The sequence below is a fragment of the Sarcophilus harrisii genome, chromosome 4, assembly GCF_902635505.1.
Source record: "Sarcophilus harrisii chromosome 4, mSarHar1.11, whole genome shotgun sequence".
Classification (NCBI taxonomy): domain Eukaryota; kingdom Metazoa; phylum Chordata; class Mammalia; order Dasyuromorphia; family Dasyuridae; genus Sarcophilus; species Sarcophilus harrisii.
The window spans coordinates 113,943,424-113,965,901 of NC_045429.1; the positions used below are offsets into that span (position 1 = coordinate 113,943,424).

Here is a 22,478-nt window from a genome sequence, read left to right on the forward strand (position 1 = left end):
AGAATTTCTCAATACTCAGAACACAAGTAAATGTTACTTTTATTAATCCTTTTGAAAAAGCATTGTTCAGTGATTTTAAGAATTGTAAGGTAAGAGCTTTGGATTTAGAGGTGGTTTAACTTTTTACTTCATGTGTGACCTTGGACTTTAATTTCTGTTTACTCTTGTGTGAGATGAAGATAATAGTACTTTCACTACTTCATTAAGATATTGTGAGACAAGAATGAACTTTTGTACATATACATATGAATGCATATACACATAAACATATTTTTAAATATATATTAAGAATGCTACTGTAATGTCCTAATGATGCTGTAGAAATACTCACAGATTAGGTAGGGAATTCTTTTAAATGATCAATAGCAAAATAGAAACAAGGGCTAGCTGTTTCTGTGTGCTAGCTAGCTGTTAGCTTTTGTGAAAGGGTTCAGGAGTCAGAACAACTAAGAATTTTCTACCTTCAGCAGAAGCAAAGTTTTTTTTTCTATCATCATTATTAGCTCTAGAGTCTAGTGGACTCTTAGTAAAATGTGTTTAGGTGACTGATTTTATGCGGGTTTAATCCTGTCTTATTCAAACAGATCAGTCAATATTTAAATACAATATTTCATTCATTACACTACCATAGGATAAGCTTTATGGAAAAGATTTAGAAGTTGTGTTATTCTGTAAAATTAAATTATAATCAGAACTATTATTTTTATTAAAACTTTTTATTTTCAAAACATATGTGTGGATAATTTTTTAACATTGATCCTTGCAAACTTTATATTCCAAATTTTCTCCCCCTTTTCCCCATCTCTCCCCTAGATGGCAAGTAATCCAATATATGTTAAACATGTTAAAAATATATGCTAAATCCAATATATGCATACATATTTATACAATTATCTTGCTGCATATGAAAAATCAGATCAAAAAGGAAAAAAATGAGAAAGAAAATAAAATGCAAGCAAATAACAACAAAAAGAATGAAAATGCTATGTTGTGATCCACCCTCACTTTCCATAGTCCTCTCTCTTTGGGTGGAAATGGCAGAATTATTATTATTTTTTTCAATAATATTTCATTTTCCCAAATATATGCAAAAATAGTTTTCAGCATTCATCTTTGAAAACCTTGTATTCCAAACATTTTTCCTTCTCTCACCTCAAGACAGCAAACAATACGAGGTAGATTAAACATGTGCAATTCTTCTAAACATATTTCCTTGTTTGTCATGCTGTGTAAGAAAAATCAGAGCAAATGGGAAACAACCACAAGAACAAAAAGGTAAAAATACTATGCTTGTCCACATTCAGGCTCCTCAGTTATCTCTCTGGATGTGAATGGCACTTTCTATCACAAATCTATTGAAATTGACTTGAATTTTCATTGCTGAAAAGAGTCATTACAGTCGATCATCACATAGTCATGTTGTCAGAATTATTATTTTAAAATGTATTATATGTACATATATGAACGTAGTCACACACATATAATATCTGTACATATATATGTGTATGTGAGAGAGACAGAGAAACAGAGAGAGAAAAAAAGAGAGAGACAGAGAGAAACAGAGAGAGAGAGAGAGAGAAAGAAAGAGAGAGAGAGAAGGAGGAGAGGGAAAGAGAGGGAGAGAGAGAGTAAGAGAGAGAGAAAGAGAGAGAGAGAGAAAGAGAGAGAAGTCCTATGAATCTAACACATCTCAAAAGTTTTTGAGAGGTCTAGTTTTTCAAACACCTTGCAACTTTACCAATTTGCATATTTTCTGGACTGTTACCATATTATGATAAACAGGGATTATCATATATTTTCAGATAATGTTTTCTTAACAGTTCAACTTCTATTTGTAACTCTTCCATTTATTTTAATTACTAGCACAGTGTGCAACATTTATTAATCAGCGGAGCCTTTTTAAGTTAAAATACTAAATTAGCTAACCCCATTAACACAGAATACTCCAAACAAGCAGTAATAGGAGAGGTAGTTACTGAGCAAATCGTATTATACATGCGGGTGCTCTAGGGCACAGTTAAGCATGATTACCCTCTTTTGATCCAGTATTCCTCTGCCTCTCCCAGCTAATTTCCAGTGGAAATTTACAAAGTGGTGCCTTCATTTTTCCAGCTTAATTTTTCTAATGAAGTTCTGGTACTGTATAACACTGGGGATGCAGATAATAAGCCTGTGTATAATTAAGAACTTCTAGAATTTGTCTGCAAAAGAGTCCTTTATCACTTTTGCTTTGCAATAAGAACTAACTCTCCTTTTGTTTGCTACCTTTTTTTTTTTTTTTAAAGCAGTCCTAGTTTTAAAATGTGAACATGGACTTCTCTGTTTCCTGACCTCAGAACATAAAAAGTTTACAGTATAAGTATATAATTAGCATAACTATAAATTTGAACATTTTTAGTGGCATAACTGTATAGTTGTAATGTAGTCTTGGTATTGCCCTGAGTCAAAATACCAGGCATAATGCCTGGTCATTTCATCTAAATTATAATGATCTTATGTGACATCTGAAATCCTGAAATATAATCACAACATATTGTTACTTGAATTTGCTCATTTGGGTATATAGGCATTTCTTAAATGAGTAGCTTCAGTCAATATCAGCATCCCATTTAACTGGAATTTCCAAGGCAAATCCAATTCCATAAATCTCAGAATACAATTTGGTGTTTGGGATAGGGACAAAGAAGAGGAGAACATGGGAATTAAACTCTGCAATCAGTTCTTTGTGTCCCCTGTTACCAACCCCTCTTAGGTATTGTTGTAGTCAATAGGGGAGGGAAAAGCTAGTATCAGAAAGTCTTCATGTCTTTGGCTAACTAAAAAATATTTTTAGCTTTCCTGAAAAATCAGGGAATCCCTACTTAACTCCCAATCCTAACAATGTTTACTAAAGTGCTGCAGTTGATGGAAAGGGGTGGGAGAGGGTTTGGGAGAAAGATTGCACTTAACATCCTCTGGGTTCTATCTTCCTCCAATCAAAGTTTTGCATTCATTGTTCTGGAGAGTCTTTAGACATTATAAGGCCCCCAGTCATAAATAAGCATTTACTTGATACCCTAAAACCTACTTTATTAGATTAAAAAGTAAGTGTGATTCTTAAGCTATCTGTAGGAAGAAAGATCTGGAAATTGTTTCTTTTCTTGAGATGTAGAAAAAGTTGTAGGAATCTTACATTTACCATAATATAGGAATTTTCACATTAACCTTATTTTCTTTTGACATTTGAAAATAAACTTAATTATTCCTGTAGAAATCTTTTTTTTAATTTCTGTGATTTTAGTCATTCCTATATGTGTTTTCTCAGGTGTTTATACTTTGATCAATTATTATTAGGAAATTAACATAGAAGTTAAAAAGCAATTTGGAAATTAGAATCAGTGTTGCTCTGCAAAACATGTGCCAGATGGTATAGTATAGTTTGTGTGGAGCTAATTGTTCATGGTTCTCTTTAGATTGGCAGATAAATTCTGTTTTATCTGAGCTGGAACAAGAAGACAAGAAATAGAATCACTAGTGCATAGATCTTTTTTAGCCAAAATTATAGCAGAGCTGTTCACCCAGGTAGTATTAAGGTTGTGTCAGCATTTCCACTTTAATGTTCTCTACAAAGAACATTAAATGAGAATTTCTCTAAGAATCTAAACAAATTAAATGATTTAATTGCTAAATTTCTTTTTTAAAATTACTATTAATACAATTTATTTTGATACAGAAGACTCACGCCCCAGAACAAGAACTAATCAAAGTCTCTTTAATAAAAAACTAATTGTTTGTTATTTAAAATATCTAGTAGAATTTACTAATAAGCTCCTAGCGCCCATTCATTAATTATTTTATTGACATTTTTTATAAAATGCTCAAATTCTACTTTTGGAATAAGATCATTTAGACTTTCTTTAGAATACGTGTGGTTACTTTATATTTCTATAGATATTCATTCACTTTGTTTTCAGTTTTATTGGCATATAGTTCAGGATAGTAGTTTTTGAATTTTTAAAAAAATTCTATCCCACATTATGGATATGTCTTTATTTCTAGTCTTCTCATCTTGTTTTTTTCTTTCTTAATTAACTAGTTAATGATTTTTCTGCTATTTTGCACAATATTTTTTATAAGCTTTTTTAGATCAAATTTTCTTTTCATCTCAACTTTTGATTTTAAAATTTTAATTTGCACTTGGTTTAAGATTCCTAATTTGTTGCTTTTCTATTTTTAATTGTATGTTTATTTATTAATATAAATATTTAGAGATATGAATTGTCCTGTAAAGAATTTATTTAGCCAGTACCATAACTTTTGATTTATAATTATTGTTTCTATAGATTTATTTTTGATCTATTAATTAGGTTATAACTATTTTTTCACTTGAGACATAATCTTTAACTCATGTTTGCTTCATTGATTTCAGGGAGGGGTTTGGTACCTAAAAACTACTAGTACCTATTTAATTTTTCTGCCTTTCTTCTTTATGAATTTTTATGCATTAGTACATGTTTAGTTTTTGAAAAGTTACTATCAATAGCAAAAAAAAATTGTATTTTGAATAATCTTAAAAATAATCTTGTTAAATCTAGTTTTCAACTTTCAATTCAGAGCTATCATTTCCTTTATCTTCATCTTTCTATTAGATTTATCAAAGTCTGAAAGAGGCATGTTAAAGTTCCCTACAGTTATTGTCTTCCTATATGTATTTTGTTTTTGCGTTTCAGTTAGTCTTTCCTTTAGTACTTAAGTGCTATATTTTTTGGTAAATGTACATTGAAATTGTTTCATTGTATTTAGTTCCTTTCACCATAGAGCAGTTGTCCTACTGTCTTGACAGCATCCATTTTTAGTTTTACTTTATCGAAAATCATGACCATGTCCACTTTTTAAATTCACCTAAAAAGTAATTTTTTAAATTCCTCCCTTTTATTCTCTATGTGTATTTACCTTTAAGTTCATTTATTTTATGCAACAATTTATTGGTCTTCATTTTCTAATATACCATAAAATCCAATTCCATTTTATGTTTGTGTTCAGATAATTCATCTTCAAGGTTATAATTGTTAACTTGGCTTTTTTTCCTCCATGAAATCCTATTAATTTTTAGCCTCAAAAAAGCAGCATTAGATATTAACAGTTTGTTTTTCTTGAAGAAATCCAATTTCAGTTGTTTTTGTCATATGCAATTAAACTTCCCTCTCCTTTCCAATCACCTCCAGGCTAGACCCAGACCCATGTCTACATCATTTTATTCTCTTCCTTGCTTTCTTCCTTTCCTTTCTCAACTCAGCTAAAAGTGTGGTTCAGTTATCTGTCTCCCACATTAAATACTCATTTGTCACTTACTCTATTCATGCTTATTGACTCTTTTCATTCTTGTTATTCGTTGAATCTGCATACAAAGGTCCTGACTCTTGTTTTCTTTGAAAGAATGATAGTTCGTTGATTTTATTGGAGATATCTATATATGTATCTATATTCTATGTTATCTTTCCTTCATCAGTTTTTATGTTCTTAGCTATTGATATGTAGTTTTCCCCATTAAAATGAATTTCTTGAGAGGCGTAAATCTTTTTGTCCTTCTGTGTAAGTCCAGGGCTGAGCAAAGTTTTGGTGCTTAATAAGTTTTAAAAAATATTTCTGGGATGACAGAAAAGAGTATGTCATGGTGGGAAGTAAAAGTTAATTTTATTGACTTTTTGACATGACATATTATAGTAGTTTCTTTTATTTCTCATAATTTATGAGTAGTCTTATGTCATTAAATTTGTTTTTTTTTAATAATTGAGATAATTCCCTCAATTTTTTTAAACAAAAATCTTTCTTTGACAATGAAACTATGGAATTCAGAGACTACATTGTAGAGTCATTTAAATTTGGGGTCTCTTTCTGATTATGACTTCTACTTTGTCCTATTTACTCAATACTTTTGGGTAATTTTCTTATGTGTTTGCCGAAATAAGACATTCAGTCTTCATTTTATTTTATTATTATTATTGGAGCCCAATAATTCTTAGATAGTTTTTGATGTGGAATTCTTCAAACTGAGACCTTTTTTATTAACCCATAGAGGAGCGAAGGAAAAAAGATTTATCAGTACAATATCCATATCAATGAAATGTTATGTATGAAAAGAATAGTCACCAGTAGAAAAGAGATTATTCAAAATTAAATATAATGTTTTCTACATATGGCATGTCCATACTAACATTTGATTTTGGTATCTTAATTTGGGGTCTTTGGCAACAGAGTAGTCTCTTCATTTACTTCATTGTAAAATACATGTTGTCAAAGAGCCTCGAGCCAAGTCAAAATCATTTAACTCTCTGGGCCACCAATATGCTTTCTACCATTTAGTTCCTTACATGCACAAGTTTGCTTTTTTAACTCCAGATTAAAATAGATATCTGGGAAAAGCAGTGAGGTGAAAAGGATGATTGACACATGAGTATTGGTGAGTATTCTATTAGTGGCCTATATGCTATTTAATAAACTTTGCATTTGATTTAACTGTGGTTACATCTGAATTTCATTGATTCTCTGAACCTGATTGACACTATTATCTAGATCTATCTTCAAGGTCATTTGTTTTGCTTTGAAAAAACTTGAAGAATTCCACTTTTATTATCTTTTAATGTTATTTTGATATCTAGTTTATCTTCATGTTTTATTAGGGTCTAAGTTTGCCATTCAATTTTTTATAGTATCTATTTCTTTGGATTTTCCACTGTTCTAAATGGTCTGTTCCCTCATTATTTCCTTCGAATGTCATTTAATAACTCTAATGTCTATCTTTATATCTTCCTTTGATTTTTTATTGAATTTCTAACCACTCTGAAAATTTGTGAAAGTTGTTAAAGTCTCATTTCTCAGTTGTTATATTAGTACTCTTACTATTCTTTTTGGAGATTTTTCATTTATTTTAGCTGTCTCAAATTTTTTATACATAGTATCTTTTTTGTCTACAAATTTCTTTATTGTTGTTTTCTGTGAGTTGATTTCATCATGCAGAATATTTTCATCTTCCCCTTTTCCTGTTGTTATTTTATTTTATTTGGCATATTGCCTATAGTTTTATAGTAATGAATGAAAACTGGGCTTAGATATGAGCATTCAATTAACTATCCTGCTAGAAATATCTTAGTTTTCGAAATTTTGCAAAGCATTGTTTATGATTGTGTGACTAGATGTCTATTTGGTCAAAGAATAGGCTATAATTAAGAACATAATTCTTGAAATTCTGATCAAAATATACTGTCTCTTAAATGTTTCTAAAATATTTGGAAAAGTATCTCCTATCTCCTCTTTTGGTCTGAAATATCTATACTACAAATGAAAAAAGAACTTCTCTTATTGAAAGAGATTTGATTTCTTTTACATGAGATATCATTGTATGGGGTTTTTAGAAACAAGGAGATTGTGTATGAAATATTTTAAAAACTTTTCTCATAATATTTTCATGATGCCTATATTTCTGTATATACATTATTTTTCATTCCCCCTTTTCTCTACACTGTGTAAGGTAATTTCTGGAGTTTAGTCCTTCCATCAGTCTGAAACCTGTTTAAGCCATAGGCAAATTCTACTCTCTTTAGTCCCCTATAGCTATAATGTAGGATCAGTAGAGAAGTACCTGGAAATTCAGTGTCTAAGAAACCTTAATTCCCCCACTGAAATGGGAGCCAGACACAGACAGTTAACTCAAATCTTTTTTAGAGAATGATGTAAGAATTTCATTTATTTTAATGGTTAAAGCATCAGGGCAAAACAAAGCAAAAACCACAAATATGTTATCTAGTTCAGCCTCCTCATCTTATGGATAAACTAAAGCATAGAAGAAAGATTGAATGAACTTTCACAGGTCATTGAGCAAATGACAGGTTTTCTAATTCAAAATTTGGTATTGTTTCTATTGTACCAGTCAGTCAATAAGCACATATTTAATATTTATTATTTGCCAGGCACTATGCTAAGCACTAGGAAAACAAACTCAAGCAGAAAAAGTTTTTTCAAGGAATGGTGGTGAAGATATCTGGCATGAAAGCAAAATGTAGGCAGGTCTTATTCAGATGACCCAGTAGTAACAGTCTGATAGGAATGAAGGGCCTCCTCTTAAATTGGAGATTCTGGGAGAAACTAGCTAATCAGTGAGAGTGGCCAGAGGGGTAGAAGTCATATGTGGGTAGAGTGAGCTCTAGAATGAAGAAGTTTTTATGGTATGATAGAGAACATCTTGGTAAGTTAAGACATGATTGCATCCCAGAGAAGAATAAATGATTCCACCTAAAATAATTCTGAAATGCATGTGTAGCTAAGATTAAAGTTGGCATTCACATATAATCTTATAAATGAATCATTATCTAGAAATATCCTATTTTAAATAATTAGTCCATTTTCCTATTCTTAATCTATAAAAATTCTTTTCTGTAATTGTGGACTTTTAAAATATCTGTACTTCCAAATCTATCCTGATCCAGAGGCATCCATAATATGAAGAGCTCTTCAGTCTTAAATGAAGATGGTTCATCGATTTATAATTTGTAGTTAGTACTCAGAATAACAAAAATATCTTTAAAAATTGGCATTCATTTCATATGGCTTTAGAAACAACTGTATTTTTTTCTTTGTATTATCCATATAATATCTTTAGGATTGTCCTATTATAGATTTAGAACTGGAAGGTTCCATGGATATCATTGAGTCCAATGTTCCCCTTTTATTTGATAGGGAAATAAAGTGACTTTCTCAAAGTCACACAGTATACATAGAAAGAAGGGTTTAACTCTAGGTCCTCCAATTCCAAAGCCTTTGTTCTTTCCGTGTCATCACACAGAAGTTTTATATATTTCTACTTACCATATCCTTGAGTTTGAAGAAACATTTATATGTGAAATGGAAATTTTTTCTATATAATGTTGAAGGGAGTATGAAATATATTAAAATTATATTTCAAGAACCATTTCATTTTAAAAATGAAACTGTTCTCTATTACAAAAGAAAAATATTTGATAGCATCCTATAGTCAATTAATGTGAATTGAATAGTTAGAAGTATTAAGATTTTGAGAAATTCAAGAAATAAATTCCTCAGCAATCTGTTAATTACATATATTATGAAACTGGCAACCAGTCTCTTCTTTCTCATATAAGGTTAAAAATTTCAACTATAAAATTTTCAAAAATGACTTGACATACATTATTTATACATTTAGAATTAAGTATCCTTGTAAAATGTCTTTGAATAAGGGAAAAGCAATTCATTGATCAGAAATCTTATCTGTTTGTGAGACCATGTTTTTATTTGTTAGAACTCATTGACTAATATATTAAAATAATTAATTTCTTAGGTTTTAGAAATGACTAAGTACTGAAATTTTAACAAATAATTTTTAACTAAATTTATAAAAATGCCATATTTATTAATTGCTTATTGGATAAAATGAACTTTTGTTTTACCAGTTTGGATTTAAAATTTATATTTACTCTTTTTTCAGATCCATAGTCAGTCTGACAGAGAGAAAGACAAATAGAATAACTGCCTGAATAGTCACCAAATATCTATTTCCAGATGCCATGTTTGTAGGAAATTAAATTATATGGATTTTTGTTTCACATAAAATGCCCTAAGGCCCTTCTTTCATTATCCATAATAAATACTTTTTTTAACTTTATTTTTTCTTTTTCTTCCTCAACAAATGATTCCCAAATTCTCTTCAATTTTTAGAAATATATGCTCTGATTTTCTACTGTTTAATATCTCTTTTTTTCACTGTGGGAACTTATACTTTCTCCAACTTTCCTTACCACCTTAGCTGTTTCATCTTAACCCCAAAGTTCCTTACATAAATACCAGTAGTAGTTTCTACCTGAGATGGTTTCCCTACCTATATGAAAAAAAGTTAATTTGTCTCATAAATATACAAAAGATGGTATTGAATGATTGCAGTGAGGGGGAGTTGTTTATAAGCTGTGTTTTAATTAATAAAGTTTGTGATCTTGCTGGAGTTTGCTCTACTTTTTTTCCCCAAGAGAATACAAATTTGGCATGATTCCCATTCCATGTGGCATATAAAGTAAAACTAATCATTGATTTTCCAAAGTACTCATTTTTCATTTTAATGCCACAGTAATGCATTCAAAAGGATGTTTACAGGATCCCACAGTCTTACATTATATTGCTTTCAAAAGAATGCAAACCAGCCTCTACCCACTTCAAAACCAAATACACAAATGTGCTGACTACTTCCTAATACCTTCAAATACTTGCCAGGGAATTTTCATCATTCATTCCGCTCTCTAGCTGGCCCTGAAATGACTATAAGACTTATTTTTGTGTAAATGTAAGCCCAAAGTGCATCACAAGGTTTAGCTCAGGAACTATTTCTTCATTGAAGCTTTTTCTGATCTCATTCCAAAATATTCACTCTCTCCTGAAATTTTTCTAGAGTACTTTGTCTGGAATTCTTCTTTATGCCTATTATGCCTTAATGTATATTCTGCTTTTATGAGTGTATTTTCATGTTCATTTACCCAAAGTAGATAAGGTACTACTGAGAACATGGACTGTGCCACTTTTCATTTTTCTATCTCTAGTTCCTAAAAGCATAGTTTCTAAGTACTAAGTATTTCATAAATGTATGTTGGATTGAATTGAATAAAAGAAGATAGAGCCCTAATGTCTTGGCTCCTGTTTTAGATTAGCTCTGTTCCATAAAGACACTATTTGAATTGAAAAGAGGAAACACTAGTTAAGTAAACTGTGGAGCCCAGTGTTGTTGGAGGTTCTGGAGAGCTAGTGTTCTTGAATGGCTTTCCTTGTTGTCTGAGTTTATGTTGTCCTGCATATTTGGATCATAAGTGTTATTCATTATAGTATATTTCACTCAATTAGGGTCTTGGATAGAAAACATCTTAGGGTTGGACATGATGAATGTTTGAAAAGGTCAATGAGATCTGACCAATTTCTGAGCCTTCTTTTACCTCTCAAAAGTAATGTGTGAACTTCACTCATATTGAGGTGTGTGTGTGTGTGTTTGTGTGTGTGTGTGTGTGGACAAGTGGTATTAGAACAGGCATTGATAAGAGTAAGAAAGAGTGCTCTAGAAGAATTATGTTGGAAAACATATGCAATAAGCTTTGATTAAAGTGTAGTTATATTATTAATAGTTTTAAATGATAGTTACAAGTTTGGCCTTCATCCAATATGCAGTAAGGAGACAATGCAGATTTTTTTCATAGAATGAAAACAGTTTTTAGGACTATTATTTTATAATTAGGAAGGATAATATGATGGGTAAATTGGAATGGTAATGGTTAATTTGGTCTCATTTAATTGGGCAACTATTAAACACCTACTATGTGAAAAACCCATAAAGTTGATAGTTGACATATGAGGATAAAACCCAAACCTTCTTTTCCATCAAGTTAAGCACTAGAAAAATACAATATGCACCCCAATTAATACAATAGAATGAAAACTGAGGATGGAGAGAATCACTCAAAATTGGGAGGATACAAGAGGTTTCCCAAAAGTGGTAGTACCTGAGCTCAGTCTCATTGGACAATAAAGATTCTAAGAAGAGATGAAAAAGGAATGATCATTTGCAAAGAGGTGGTATTTGAGTCAACAAGAGTAGATGAGAGTCACTTGAAAATAGACAATGAGAAAATATTCCAGGACAGATATTTGGGGGACACCCATGCTCACAAGGAGGAATGATCCTACAAAGAAAACTGGAATAGTGTGCCAGATAAGTAGGAGGGAAACCATGAAAGAGCAGTTTAAGGAAAGGTGTATTCATGATAATAACAATATAAAAAGCTCCCAAAGCAAAACTTAATAACTTTTTGTTTTAAGGATTAAGAAGATAAATTGCTGCCTGGAAATATGGTTAATCCTCTATTAAGAATAGGGAATCAGATGAGATTTAAATGGATAGCTGAAGATGGAAAGGAGAGGAATTCAAAGGAGGTAGTTGTATAGGATGTACATCCTGAGGCAATTGTAGCTAAGTGACTTGCCCAGAGTTACTCAGGTAGGAAGTGTTAAGTGTCTGAGGTCATATTTGAGCTCAAGTCCTCCTAACTTTAGGGCTGGAGCTCTATCTACTGTGCCACCTAGTTGCTCCTTTATAGGATACTTTTATAACAAATTCTTAGCATCATGTATCATTAACTGTTTCACTTGGGATTTTTTGTTTTAGATTTTCCTGAATTTAGATCCTAAAATGTTCCTTTCATATTTCTTTTTTCCCACTTGCTACCCCCAAACAAAAAGGAAAGTCACTTCCTTCACAGAAACAGAAGTAAAAGAGAGTAGGCTAGAAGAAGTAGAAGCATTTTCAAATATCAAGTAAGGGAAATAAAGAGAATTCATGAGAAAACCAACCTTGGTTTTCTCAACAAAATAGTAGGCTAGGATATCTGCTGCTAAAGAGGAAGGGGCAATGTTTGGAAGTTTGGGGAGGGAAGAAAAGGCAAAAAGAAGAGACATTTATTTGATCTGCTGTAAATAATGTTCTTTTTTTTGTAAATCAACATTTATAATAAATATAATCATGAAAATTATAGCCAATATTTATATAATGCCTAATACATATGAGGCATTGTTCTAAGTGTTTTGTAAATATTCTCACTTGATCTTTATAACAACACTGAGAGGTAGGGGCTGTCATTAATCTCCATTTTATGGATAAGGAAACTGAGGAAAACAGAGGTTAAGAGACATGCCTAGAGTCATACAGCTATTAAGTAACTAAGATCAAATTTGAACCCAGTCTTCCTGACTTTCGGTCTAGTGCACTATGCACTGCGCCACTTAGTTATCCATATGCCCTAATAGGCTGTTTTATTGAATGAAAAATCTATTCATCTTTACCTATGGTTTTTTTTGTTGTTGTTGTTGTTATCCCTATTAATAGAGATAATAGAAAAGTGTCTTCATTGGACAGACTTTCAAAAGTTTACTATAATACTTGTATATACCAGGGATAAATCCAATATGAATACACAAATTAAATATATAACATTCTGTTACATATTTTCACATAGTTGTTCTTATACTATACCTGGATTAGACTCCAAACTCTTAGAGAGGAGGGATCATATTTTATATCATTTCAATTTTTTTTCCTATATGTAATAAAGTTCTATACAGTTTGATACTCAATAAATGTTATTGACTGAGTAGAATACTCAAAGAAAACTTATGAAAATACTTCAGAAAATGCAACTGAATATTATTTTAACACTGGTAAATGCCCTAAGAAAATGTTACTGTTGACAAAAAAATTGATTGAAATTTTTACTAAAATGTTATGATGATCAATATTTCCAAGTTCTTGAAATTGTGTACTTTGTTAATTAGAGCTCACTAAATTCAAGATGTCAATAAGTCAACAAACATTAAGCACCTACTTTGTGGAAGGCACTATTCTAATACCTAGAGATATAAAGACAGCCCAAAATAGTCTATGCACTTAAGGAGCTCATAATCTAAGGAATGAGCAGCATCCACTTGCAAATAAGATAGAGCTGAGATGTGTAGCTAATATTTCATAAATGAGAGAAATGAACTAGATAGCCACTGAGCTTTCTTACAACACTACTTCTGTGATTCTTTCTTGGATGACAGAATTACAAATATCCCCAAATAATTCTATAGTCTGGAATAGTACTGTACATCTAATGTGTTAAACAATATAAAATGATAAATTTTAAGATTTGCCTCAGATTCAAAGAATAAAATGCAAAAGCACAGGATTAAAAAAAAACTTGGTAGAGAGTGACCTCTGTGAACAAACAAATGAACTGAATATTTTAGTATATTGCAAGCTCATTATGAATAAGTAAAATAGTGTGGCAACCAAAAAGTTAATTCAATCATAAGTCATATAAATGGAAACCGTAACATCTATTATAAGTAAGACGAGATTCTAATTGTACTTTGCCATGGTTAGACAATCTAGGATATCATGTCTAGTTTTATGCCACATGTTGGAAGAGCCCTGACAAAAAGGATCATATCCAGAGGACTAGGATTGTAAAAGGCCTATGTGAAAGGATGTTTGTTTAAGGGGTAAGAATGTATTCTATTTTTATATACATTATACTTGAAAATGATAAAATTTTGCCATTTTTCAAAGAGACACTTTTTATAAGGCTTATTTGAAAAAACATCCTTAAATATTATATTATATATAATATAATTATAATATATTAATATATAGTTTAGAGGTCTGAATTAGTATTCAGTTACAAAATGTTATGGCAAAATCAAATCAGATTTCATTTACAGGTGGTAAAATCCCCAAATTGCTATCTTATCTTCTTGGCCATCTAGTCAAGTAATCAAAATTTCTTTTGTGTCCAAATAAAAGAAAAATGCACCATTAAAATTCAATTCAGAAGTGACAAAAACTGAACATGGAGCAGCTGGTTCACAGCAACTCCTCTGTATACTCTGGGACATTGGGGCCCCATTAATTTTGTGTGTGCATATGTGTATGTGTGTGTATGTGTGTGATGTCTATCCCATGTGCAAATTAGCATTTCAAGTACCATAATCTGTCATATATGAGAGTCAGTTGACCCAAGAGAGCATACCTTCCATGCTTCTATAGCTTTGTTTAATTTGAATATCATCTTTCTGTATGTGTGGATTTGTATTGTCTTAAGTAGTGTTAACCATATAGATGTTTTCTAAAATGTCATTTACAAATGTAAATTGCTCTTTAAGTAGTTTCAGAGTAGAGAAAACTGGCAAAATAGACTTGAAGAAACCACTATTTCTTCCTAAATTTGCTGTTTTCTAAATCTATTTCACATTATACAAATAAATATAACTTGATGTTATATTTATCTTGACAAAAATGCTTGTCATTTAATCAATTTCATAGAATGTTTTAAATTGGGAAGAAAATCATAATTAAAAAAAAGATAAGGTCTAAATGTAAAAAAAGAATTCCCTTATAAACACAAACACTTAAAGAACCCATTTTAAAGTTTGCATGAAAATTCCTTTACTAGAAAATAAACTATATAAAGTTTTCAAATAATTTTTATCTCATTTTCACAACAATAAAATGTCTTCATTTTCTGAATGACTTCAGATCATAGCTTTAGTGCTAGAAGAGATGGTAGAAACAATTTAACCTAACCTCATTCTTTTATAGATGAGGAATTCAAATACAGAAGGCTAAAAATATTTGTCTCAGGTCGGAAGGAGTTCTAATTAATTGCTTGAGGCTTGTAAAATTTATGTGACTTCCCTAGATTAGGCATATAGTGACAGAGGCAGGATTCAAATTAAGGCTTTTTCAAATTCCTGACTTTAAGCCCCATAAACTTTCCCCTATACCATGCCATCCCACCAATGATTCTTTATGTATTTAGTAACAAACGTAAATATTTTATCTTTCAGGTTTTTGCCATTTTCTAATTATAATAAGAATGAAAAGTATATCCCAATGATTCACACTTCAACCAAGTATACGGGCATTTCTTATGGACAAAAACCATTCCAAGAAGAAGAACCTGAGAAGTGGATAAGCAACAAGGTAAGTTAATGTGGCAATACAAGAGTATTTTTAAAGAAAACACAGGCTGGAAAATAACTGGAAAATAATGTATTCATACTTTTGGCTTTTATAATACACAACGATGAGGTAATTCATCTACATTTCTAGATGCAGTGAATGAAATTATTTTTCTAGTATTGTGGTATTGGCATTAACTTAATACATGGTCTTCCTTAATTCCCTTTGTGACATATATTGACATTGTGTGAAATTTGGAGATAAGCTCTATGAACAAAGAAAATGAAGGAAAATAAAAACAGTTTTCCCACATGTAGAGAACATACTAGTATCTTCAGCATTTTAGATCATGGACACACAGGCACTAAAACTGGACTAAACCAGTTAAATAATCTGTTCCATTCTGTAGATAAGAAAACTGAGGCCTTTAAAAGTTAAATGCCCAAAGTCAAACAAATTAATAAGCAGAAGACCTAATACCAAATATTTTGTTCTTTGGCTTATACCATACTATTATTTACATCATATTCTTACCAGTTGACCTAATCTAATTATTCCTACCTACATACACACATACTCTTTTTGTATATATTCACATACACATGAATATGTTTATATATTTATATCTATCATCCTTTGAACAGAATAAAGGAGAAAATATAATAGTTATAAAATTCATTGAGGAAGCTGATATTTTCCAAAGGCATTTAATGACTACATGCTTTTCTAAAAATACCTTATATATTATCAGCACTGGGATATTTTTTAACAGTATATAGCTAATGAAAGAAATCCAATACTATAGAATATTATATTTCAAAGATTTTTAAAACTTCATCATTTTAGAACACTTGTCATGAATCATGAAATAAAAAGTGAGCAAACAATTGAATAATTACTTTTTGACTGTTTCCATATGTTCTTGTTGGCTTTTTAAATGAAAACATTTTGAATTTTCATAGACACAAAGACACCTTAAAGGAGATAGTGTGGGGATGATGGCTAAAAGGAGCTTATCATTCTTTGAGTCCTTGTTAAAGCCTATTAACTAAGTTTATAAGAAGTTGAAATTAAATAATTATTTTATAAATTCAAAACAAAGGTTGAATAGAATAGTAGTAATGCCATTTTCTTGAAAGGAATGCAGTCACTTCAACATGTTGTTAACTTGGTCATATATTTCAAATTATACATTTACTAAAAGCACCTGTAATGCATAGCACTATTTTAAGCTCTTGTATACAAAAAGAAAAAAAAAAGACAATTCTTGCTTTCAAAGAGCTTATAATCTAATGGGGAAGAAAACATGCAAAGCTAACTATATGCAAGATGAATAGGAAATAACTAAGACAGGGAAAACATTGGGACTATGTTGAATGTTAAGAAAGGCTTCCTACTGGAGATAAGATTTTCGTTGGAACTTAAAAGAAGCTAAGGAGGTCATTAGTCAGAATGAAAAAAAGGAGAGAATTCTAAGCATAGAGAACAGCTAAAGAGAATGTGAGAAGCCAAAAGATGGAGTGTCTTATCTGTGGAATATCAGATTGTTCAGTGTCATTAGGTCAAGGAATACATGTTGTAAGGTATAATAAAGACTGGAAAGATAGGCGAGATCTAGATTATGAAGAGTTATGAATGCCAAGGAGAACATTATATATTTGATCCTATTGGAAGACACTGTGTGTGTGTGACATGATTGAATTTGCATTTTAGGAAAATCACTTTAGTGGCTAAGTGGAGCATAGATTAGACTGGTGAGAGGGTTATTTAAAATGGTGGAGGGGTGGCAGTCAGAGGAGAGAAGGGAACATATTTGAAAGATGTTACAGAGGTGAAATTTGCAGACCTTGGCAACTGCTTGGACAGAGGACATTATGAGCTTGAGTAACTGGGGGGAGGGGACAGCATTGCTCTCTATAAGGGAAGGATGGGTGGTGGGGAAGTGTTTTAGGGTAAATAAAATGGGTTGTTTGGACATAATTGAGTTTAAAATCACAAAATAAAAAGTAAGCAAGCAATTGAATAATTGAATAAGTTCAAGATTACCACCTTCTAAACCACCTTCTAAAAGGTGGTTAAAGATGACAGTTGGAGGTAGCAGAAAGATTGGAGAAGGATGGGTAGATCAAAAAGTCACGAACATAGAGATAGTTAAATACATGGGAACTGATGAGAAAAAACAGTACAGACGCTGGAGAAGAGAAGAGGATCCAAAAAAAGATACCTATAGTGATAGGGCATGGTCTGGAGAAGGATCCAGCAAAGGAGACCAAGAATGAACAACCAGATAGGTAGGAGGAAAACTGGGATGTAGCAAAGACCTAGGGAGAAGAGAGAATCAAGGAGAGAGTGATCAACAGTGTTAAAGACTTTCAAAGAGATCTGGGAGAATGAGGATTTAGGAAAAGGCCATTGGATTTGACAGCTAAAACTATTAGTAACTTTGAGGAAGCAGCTTTGGTGGGATGTTAAAGTTGGAAACCAAATTATAAAGATTTAAAAAGAGAGTGAAAGATGTGAGAAGAAAGAGGCACCTATTAAACGTGGCCTTTTTCAAAAGATTAGCTACATGGGCAGAACAGAAATAGGAGGATAGTGCACAGGGCTGGAAGGATCATGTAAGTTGTTTTTGTTCTTCCACTTCTCCCCTCTGGCCCAGGTTAGAGGAGACATAGGGATATTTGCAGGCTATAGGAAATGAGTCAGTAAAGAAGGGCAGAAGGAGGATGCAGAAGGGACATCCTGTTGGATGTGATGGAATGGAATCATTGGAATGAATAGAGGAGTTAGTCTTGGTAAGGAGTATGAAGGGGATGAAGAGAAAGTGGAAGGAGACTTGATTTATAGAAGAGGAAGATAAAGCAAGAGGAAGTTCATGGATGATGGCCTCCTTTTTTTTTTCTATAAAATATGAAGCAAGATTTTCAGTTGAGAGGATAAGAACAGGAGAAGCATGGAAGAGGGGGAAGAGGATTTGGAAGAGCCACTGTGAAGAAGGGAATAGTGAGTTGAAAAGGAAGGATATAGTGAGATTACCTAGCAGCAGTAGGGACTGCTAGTTAAAGCTATGTCACATAAATTTGTAGTTGAACTAATAACAGTTGTGTGATTTTCTTCATCTTTGTTTAGTAGCATTGGTAGTCACAAAGAAAATGAATGATGAGAATGACTAAAGACTGAGGTTTGGCTGGTTGTAATTGGTGATATGATAAAAGGGTTAGGTGTTCAAGAAAGTAGATCAGTATGGAAAAGAATTGTTTCACCAAGGAGCATTCCAGAGGGAACAGTGGAAGAATTTAATGGATATATATAGAATGAAACTTTGAGGTGAGGGGATAGAAATGAAGAATCACTTGGTAGGGAGTATAAAGTTGGGTTATGATGATGATCTATAGGAGTTCATAGTCACTGGGATGTGAAGCATATGACCATGGTGAGAATGTTCATCTTTGAAAGCAGGATACCACGCCTCTACCCTTAAAGAATAGGTGCAACAGGAGATGGGAGACCTAAAGTTGAAAGGAGAGCTGTCTCTGCCCTAGACATTTTCCACATCCCAAGGAGGCAATTCTATTAGAGCAGGAGGTAAAAATACCTTGTGTTGGTAGAGATGAAAACAGTTTTTTGTGGGGAGGTGGGAGATGCTTGACCTGGTGCCTGGCAAGCTCAGGAAATCAATTAGTTTTTTGAGGTTGCTAAGTTTCTACTTCACAAATTAATCCTCAGCCATTTTAAATGATACCTGTATGATGAAAGGATCTGGTTGATGATTGAAACTGATTGATAAATCTAAATATTATTGAAAATACTCATTTACAAAATCATATTGTTATGCATACACAATCATTGTTAATACCAAAAGTAATAAGTTTAATATTAAGTATTAAAGTTGTTTTTTCTTCTAATGATGCAACTTCTTCAGTTCTCAGGCTATATGTAATTTACTTTATTAGGCACACAGCTTCCTGTTTGAAGTTGCACAGTGCAATAGCCATTCTTTTTTTGTGTACATAAATGAACATCTTGGCCTATGTAGAGCATTGTCATACGGATAATTTTAAGGAAAAAATCTTTTTTTTTTTTTTAAAGAACATTTAAGTTGATAAATTCAGCAATTGCAAACCAAACATTAGACCAGCCATACTTACAGTAATATTAACTGATACCTGTGACTTGTAAAGTATTTTACATATTTTCTTATTTGGTCCTCAAATCAGGTAAGTTCTGTAAGTATTATTACTACTTTACAGATGAGGAAAATGAGAATCAGTGAAGTGACAGGATTTGCCCAGGTTCATTGTAGGTGTTTTCTTTCTAACTAATTTGTCTTAATTTGTTTAGCAGCCCTTGTTGAATAAACATTTCTTGCATTGTAGTCAATAAGCCATACATTTAATATTTCTGCTGTTGTGTATTTATTCATAAGGTTTTCATGGTCAAATTTTGTAAAGTTATGTATAATATAATATATTTTGTATAAATATACATAATTCTTTTTTTTAATCACTCAGCATACTCTAAGCTAATTCATTTTTGCTGTTGCTGTTAGATTTGTCTAGGTCTATAAAGTCTATGTCTGAAATCCTCCATTATTACAGTCTTATTATTCTTTTTTGTAACACAGAGTTTTCCCTTTTTTATCCAGATGCTATGCTATTGGGTGCATACATGTTAAATATTGCTATTAATGAATTGTTTATAGTACCTTTTAATGTAATATAGTTTCTGTTTATCTTTCTTTAATCATTACTTTTTGTGGTTATGTTGTCTGTGATTATGATTGCTACCTCTACCTTTGTGAATTTAGCAGAAACTCAATAAATTTTGTTCTAAGCTTTTATTGTTACTCTAAGTGAATCTTCATGGTTCAAGTGTGTTTTCTATAAACTTCATACTATTTGTTTTTGTTTTTTAATAAATTTTGTTCTCTTCTATTATTGGAGTTCATCCCATTTACAATCACAATCATGCTAATTGTTTATTTCCCACCACCTTCTAATACTCTTACATCCCCCCTTCCCTTTTTTTTTTTTTTTTAACTTCCTGGTGGTGAGCTAGAAGAAATGTGCTCAACACAAATATTCTGTTTCTTGTGTCATCTTAGATTCCCCTGCTTCCCATTTCTCTTCCTCACCCAGAGCCATGCTCTATTCTTTATTTCCTTTAAACTTTTTTTCCTCTTTGCAATCCAGCTTTCATGTTTAGTTTAGTTTAGTTTATGACAATTGCCTCTCTGAATCAGTCTTCTTATTCCACCCACTTCCTTCTTTCTTCTAATTTCCATGTAAAGTTATATTTATTTCTTCATCCACCTCTATGTGTATATTCTACCATCATTTGAACAGTTCAGATTAAATGATTGCTCTGGACTCCTTCCATACTTTCCTAGTTTTCTACTTGCATATGCTAATTCCCTACTTTCTTCTCTCTTTCTTCTCTAGTATATTCTTTCCCCATCCTTTACCTTCTTTTAAAATAATCAAAACATAAAAAAGCCTTTTCTAGGCCTTTTGTCTTGTTTATTAACTCATTCTTGACTGCTGATGACAGATTTCTTAAGGGACAATTGTCTCATCTTACCTGATCAGAATGTAAATATTACTTCATTTTTATTTAGTCTTTTTCAGTTGTCTACTCAAATTGACCAATTCATGTTTCTTTTGGTACCCAAATAGATATTTTAAAGTTTCTATTCAGTTCTGGTCTTTTAATCAGAAAAGCTTGAAAATTTTTATTTCATTCCATTTTTCCTATGTAAGGTAATTAGTTTTGTTGGGCAAGTTATTCTTGAATGTAAGTATATATATATATATATATATATATATATATATATATATATATATAAAATTTTTTTTTCCTTTTGGAACATCATGTTCCAAGTTCCCCATTTCTTTAAGGAAGTAACTGCTAAATCTTGTGTAATCGACACTGTAAGTCCTTGGTCTATTTCAAGCTGCTTTTGTGATTTTCTCTTTGAATTGAAAACTCTGATTTGGGCTTTGATGTTCTTGAGAATTTTCATTTTGGGACTTATTCTAGGAGGCAATAGTTCTTTCTGTTTTCACTTTATCTTTGGTTTCTAAATGTCTTAAAATATGATATCCAGGCTCTGTTTCTTTCTCTATCTCTGACTCTCCACCTCTCTCTCTCTCTCTCTCTCTCTCTCTCTCTCTCTCTCTCTCTCTCTCTCTGTCTTTGTCTATCTCTGTCTCTCTCTGATTCTTGCTTTCACTCATATTACATATTTTCAGTAGTCCATGATTCTTAAATTATCTCTCCTTGATTTGTTTTTTTCAGAAGATTGTTCTGTATGTGAGGTATCATATATATATATATATATATATATATATATATATATATATATATATTTCAATTTTTTCTTCCACTGATGTGTGGGTGTTGGTTCTAAATGGTAGAAGGAAGATTAGTTAATACTGGAGAGGGAGCAGCCTGAAGGCCTAGGTTACAAAGATATCTTACTGGAAGATGTATTTAGGGGTGAGAAATCTTCAAATGGATTAAAAAGAGGAGAGGGGGATGGGACTGATTGGGTGTAGTTTTCTCAGAAGTCACATAATCTGTATTCCCAGAGCAAGAAGATCAGGCCTTGAATTCAGGGTTTCAGGGAATCATGTGATTTCTAAAGGTCAGACTCATAGGAAGTGATGTGACCCATAGAAAGTGACATGATCCATAGGAAGCAGAAAACATTGGTCAAGGATGGTAATATCCTTTTATTCAATCTAATGAAAAGGCTTGGGTCTTTTGCTTTTTAAATCTTGGACAAGCGGGAAGCTGGCCAGATTCACAAGCACATGGTGGGAGCTGGGATGGCTCATAAATGTGTGTCTGGGCCTCTCCCTGCAGGGACTAAATAAATGCTTTCTCTTTGTACCTGAAGATGTCCCTGATTAATTAATTTGGGAAAGGGGTCTAGCACCCGTCCCACATACTTTTT

At 31.9% G+C, this 22,478-nt stretch overlaps 1 protein-coding gene across 1 annotated transcript in view; it reads left to right on the forward strand.

Moving 5' to 3' along the window:
* SPATA17 (spermatogenesis associated 17) overlaps positions 1–22,478 on the forward strand; it is a 252,730-nt gene that overhangs the window by 185,610 nt on the left and 44,642 nt on the right. Inside the window, exon 9 of the mRNA XM_003767712.2 lies at positions 15,406–15,541. Within this exon, the coding sequence (XP_003767760.1) occupies positions 15,406–15,541 (136 nt within the window). The remainder of the gene's footprint in view (positions 1–15,405; positions 15,542–22,478) is intronic.